The sequence below is a fragment of the Propithecus coquereli genome, unplaced genomic scaffold, assembly GCF_000956105.1.
Source record: "Propithecus coquereli isolate 6110/MARCELLA unplaced genomic scaffold, Pcoq_1.0 Scaffold78, whole genome shotgun sequence".
NCBI lineage: Eukaryota > Metazoa > Chordata > Mammalia > Primates > Indriidae > Propithecus > Propithecus coquereli.
Genome location: NW_012153951.1, coordinates 1,408,002 through 1,411,594, shown reverse-complemented (window position 1 = coordinate 1,411,594; position 3,593 = coordinate 1,408,002). Strand labels below are relative to the sequence as shown.

Sequence of the window (3,593 nt, the reverse complement as noted above, 5' to 3'; positions counted from 1 at the left end):
AAGAGAAAACTAAAGACCAATTTAGAGTCAAGGAATCAATCAGAGAGAGGTCAAGATTAAAAGGAATTAGCTTTTTTTATTCCATTTCAGTGTTTGCAGCAGTCCCCAAACTTTTTGGCACCAGGGACCAGTTTCATGGAAGACAATTTTTCCACAGACCAAGGGGTGGGGTGGAGGGTGGGGGAATGTCATGGATGGTGGTGTAGCAGTGTGGAACTCAGGCAGTGATATGCAACCTGTTTCCTAACAGGCCACGGACCAGTACTGGGGTTCAATCCAGGGGTTGGGGATCACAGTTTTAGGGCATAATAAAAAGTAAAGTTTTAGCATATTGGAATTGGTTTCAAGGTAATAGAAATTGTCATATGACAAACAGAATAATCAAATATGTGTCGCTGCTCCATTATCTTGCAACGTATTCTCACTTTTTTTTTTTTTAGTTTTTTTAAATTTCAGAATATTACAAGAGTACAAATGTTTAGGTTATATATATTGCCTTTGCACCACCCAAGTCTTTAGAATCTATATAGAACTCAGGAAAATCAGCAAGAAAAAATCAAACAACCCCATTAATAAGTGGGCAAATTACATGAACAGAAACTTTTCAAAAGAAGATAGACATATGGCCAAGAAACATATGAAAAATATTCTTACTTCTTCATGCTCTACACCTCCCTGTCAGACAGAGAAAGAAGTTGACTCTGAGGAAAGAAATCACAGAGGATACAAACAAATGGGAAAACATATCGTGCTCATGGAAAGACAGAAGCAACATTGTTAAAATGTCCATACTACCCAAAGTGATTTACAAATTCAATGCAATCCCCATCAAACTACCAAATTCATACTTCGCAGATCTAGAAAAAATAATTCTGTGCTTCATTTGGAACCAGAAAAAGCCTGAATAGCCAAAGCAATCTTAAGCAAAAAGAACAAATCTGGAGGCATCACATTACCAGATTTCAAACTATACTACAAGGCTATATTAACCAAAACATCATGGTATTGGTACAAAAATAGAGACATGGACCAATGGGATAGAGTAAAGAACTCAGATACACAACCGTCTACCTACAGTTGACAAAGCAGACAACAACGTACACTGGGGAAAAGAAGCCCTAGTCAGTAAATGGTGCTGGGAAAATTGGATAGCCACATGAGGAAGAATGAAACAGGACCCCTACCTCCCACCACTCACAAAAATTAATTCAAGATGGATAAAAGACTTAGATCTAAGGCATGAAACCATAAGAATTCTAGAGGAAAATGCAGAAAAACTCTTCTAGATATCAGCCGAAGCAAAGAATTTATGACTAAGACTCCAATGACAACCATGACAGCAACAAAAATAAATAAATGGGATTTGATTAAACTAAAAAGCTTCTGCACAGCTAAGGAAACAATCAAAAGATCAAATAGACAACCTATAGAATGGGAGAAAATATTTGTAAACTACACATACAATAATGGGCTTATAACCAGAATTTACAAAGAACTCAAGCAAATCAGCAAGAAAAAAACAAACAGTCCTATTAAAAAGTGAGCAAAAGATATGAACAGAAGCTTCTCAAAAGAGGAAAGACAAATGGCCAATAAACATATGAAAAAATGCTCAATGTCACTAATCATCAGGGAAATCCAAATTAAAACCAAAATGAGATATAATCTTACCCCAGTCAGAATGGCTTTTACTAAAAAGTCCAAAAACAGTAAGTGCTGGCATGGATGCAGAGAGAGAGAAACACTTATACACTGTTGGTGAGACTGCAAATTAGTACAACTTCTATGGAAACCAGTACGAAGATTCCTCAGAGTACTAAAAGTAGACATACCATTCCATCCAGCAATCCCACTGTTGGGTATTTACCCAAAGGAAAAGAAGATTTTTCTTCAAAAAGATACTTGCACTAGAATGTTTATTGCAGTACAATTCACAATTGCAAAGATGTGGAATCAACCCAAGTGCCCATCAATTCATGAGTGAATTAATAAAATGTGGTATATGTATACCATGGAGTACTACTCAGCCACAAAAAAAAGATGGATTAATACCTTTTGGGACAATCTGGATGGAACTGGAGACCATTATGCTAAGTGAAGTATCTCAAGAATGGAAGAACAAACACCACGTGTACCCACTGTTAACTTGGAACTAACTGATGAGCACACATGTGCACGGAGGGAAGTAAAACTCAGTGGAAATCATCGGGGGGTGGGGAAGAGGGAAGGGGAAAAAAACCTACTGAATGGGTACTATGAACACTATTTGGGTGACAGGCACACCTATAGCCAGGACTCAAGCATTACAAAAGCAATACATGTAACTTAAAACATTTGTATCCCCTGAATATTTTGAAATAATAAAAAAAAGAAGTTGACTTGGGGAGCCTTCAAGATACTGATGAACTAGTATTTTTGTGCTAAGTACTTTCAAAGGCATTAGCTCATTTCATGTTCTATACAGCTCTTTAGGATCAGAGTCATTACCTTATTTTACAGATAAGGAAATAAAATCTCAGCCCGGTTAAGAATTAAAACTTGTAGGCTATAGAGCTGAGATTTGAGTCCAAAAATGTCTGAAAACAAATAAACAAAAAAAAAACCCCATGCTTTTGCCTTTACAGTATCTTTCTCCAGGTAATCAAGGGGAAGTGCAGAGAAAAAGAGCAATGCATGGGTATGTGGCATTGTGGGGACATTATCATTTGAAGAAAAGAAGAAAAAGGTGGGCTTGATGGTTGAGTCACAATATAGTATAGTCACGTATAAAAACTATTTCTAAAGTCCTTTGTCCATATTTTAATAAGAAGTCAAAAGTGTGTTCTTCAGATAAATGTCCGTTGCAGAACTAAGAAGACTGAAAGAAGAAAAAACGCACTGTGAATTGAAATGAGGAAAGGCAGGTCTCTTATTGATTCTTCACTCTTGGAATCTCAATAGCTATCAGATGGAACTTGATGACTGCCAACAAATAAACAACACTTTCCCCCATTCTAGGCTATTAAATTGCCCAAAGCCACCAAATACAGATTAGTCTGAAATGCACTTGTTGTTCTTACTGGAGGTGGTTACGAAAATCAGCTTTAGATACAAGAATTCTTTTTCTTTCTTTCCTTCAGGCTGCTAACGGATGCACAGAATGAAGCTTACTTTAAAAGCTGGTATCAGAAGTTGCTAGCTGCTCTCCAATTCTGTGTAGGAAAAGCCTTGAGAGATGAGTTTTCCAAAGAGAGGAAACTTATCAAAATTCTGGGAGATATTGGGGAAAAAGTCAAGTCTGCCAGTGACCATCAAAGACAGGTTTGTTGAGAAACTAATCTTCGGGTAGTAACATTTTTTTCAACTTTGGTTTAAATTAAGTTTTAATTTCATTACTGAGAACGCAAATTCCTCGACTACTTTAAGACACTTAAATCAATTACTTCTGTCAAGTTTTTTTTTTTTTTCCATATACTATCCCAAAGTTAATGATAATGTCTCTCGCCAGGACATGGATGTTTTGATCTAAATAGCCATGTAGCACACAGAGGAACCTGACAAGAGGCGACCAACTTAAAGGCAGTTGGACTAAAAAAGCCTAAGAAAGTAATTCC

The 3,593-nt window shown here is 36.7% G+C and overlaps 1 protein-coding gene across 1 annotated transcript in view; it reads left to right on the top strand.

Annotated features, from left to right (window-relative positions):
* Positions 1 to 3,593, top strand: part of PIK3C2G (phosphatidylinositol-4-phosphate 3-kinase, catalytic subunit type 2 gamma) — a 472,569-nt gene that overhangs the window by 291,842 nt on the left and 177,134 nt on the right. Inside the window, exon 15 of the mRNA XM_012662773.1 lies at positions 3,120 to 3,300. Coding sequence (XP_012518227.1) covers positions 3,120 to 3,300 — 181 coding nt within the window. The remainder of the gene's footprint in view (positions 1 to 3,119; positions 3,301 to 3,593) is intronic.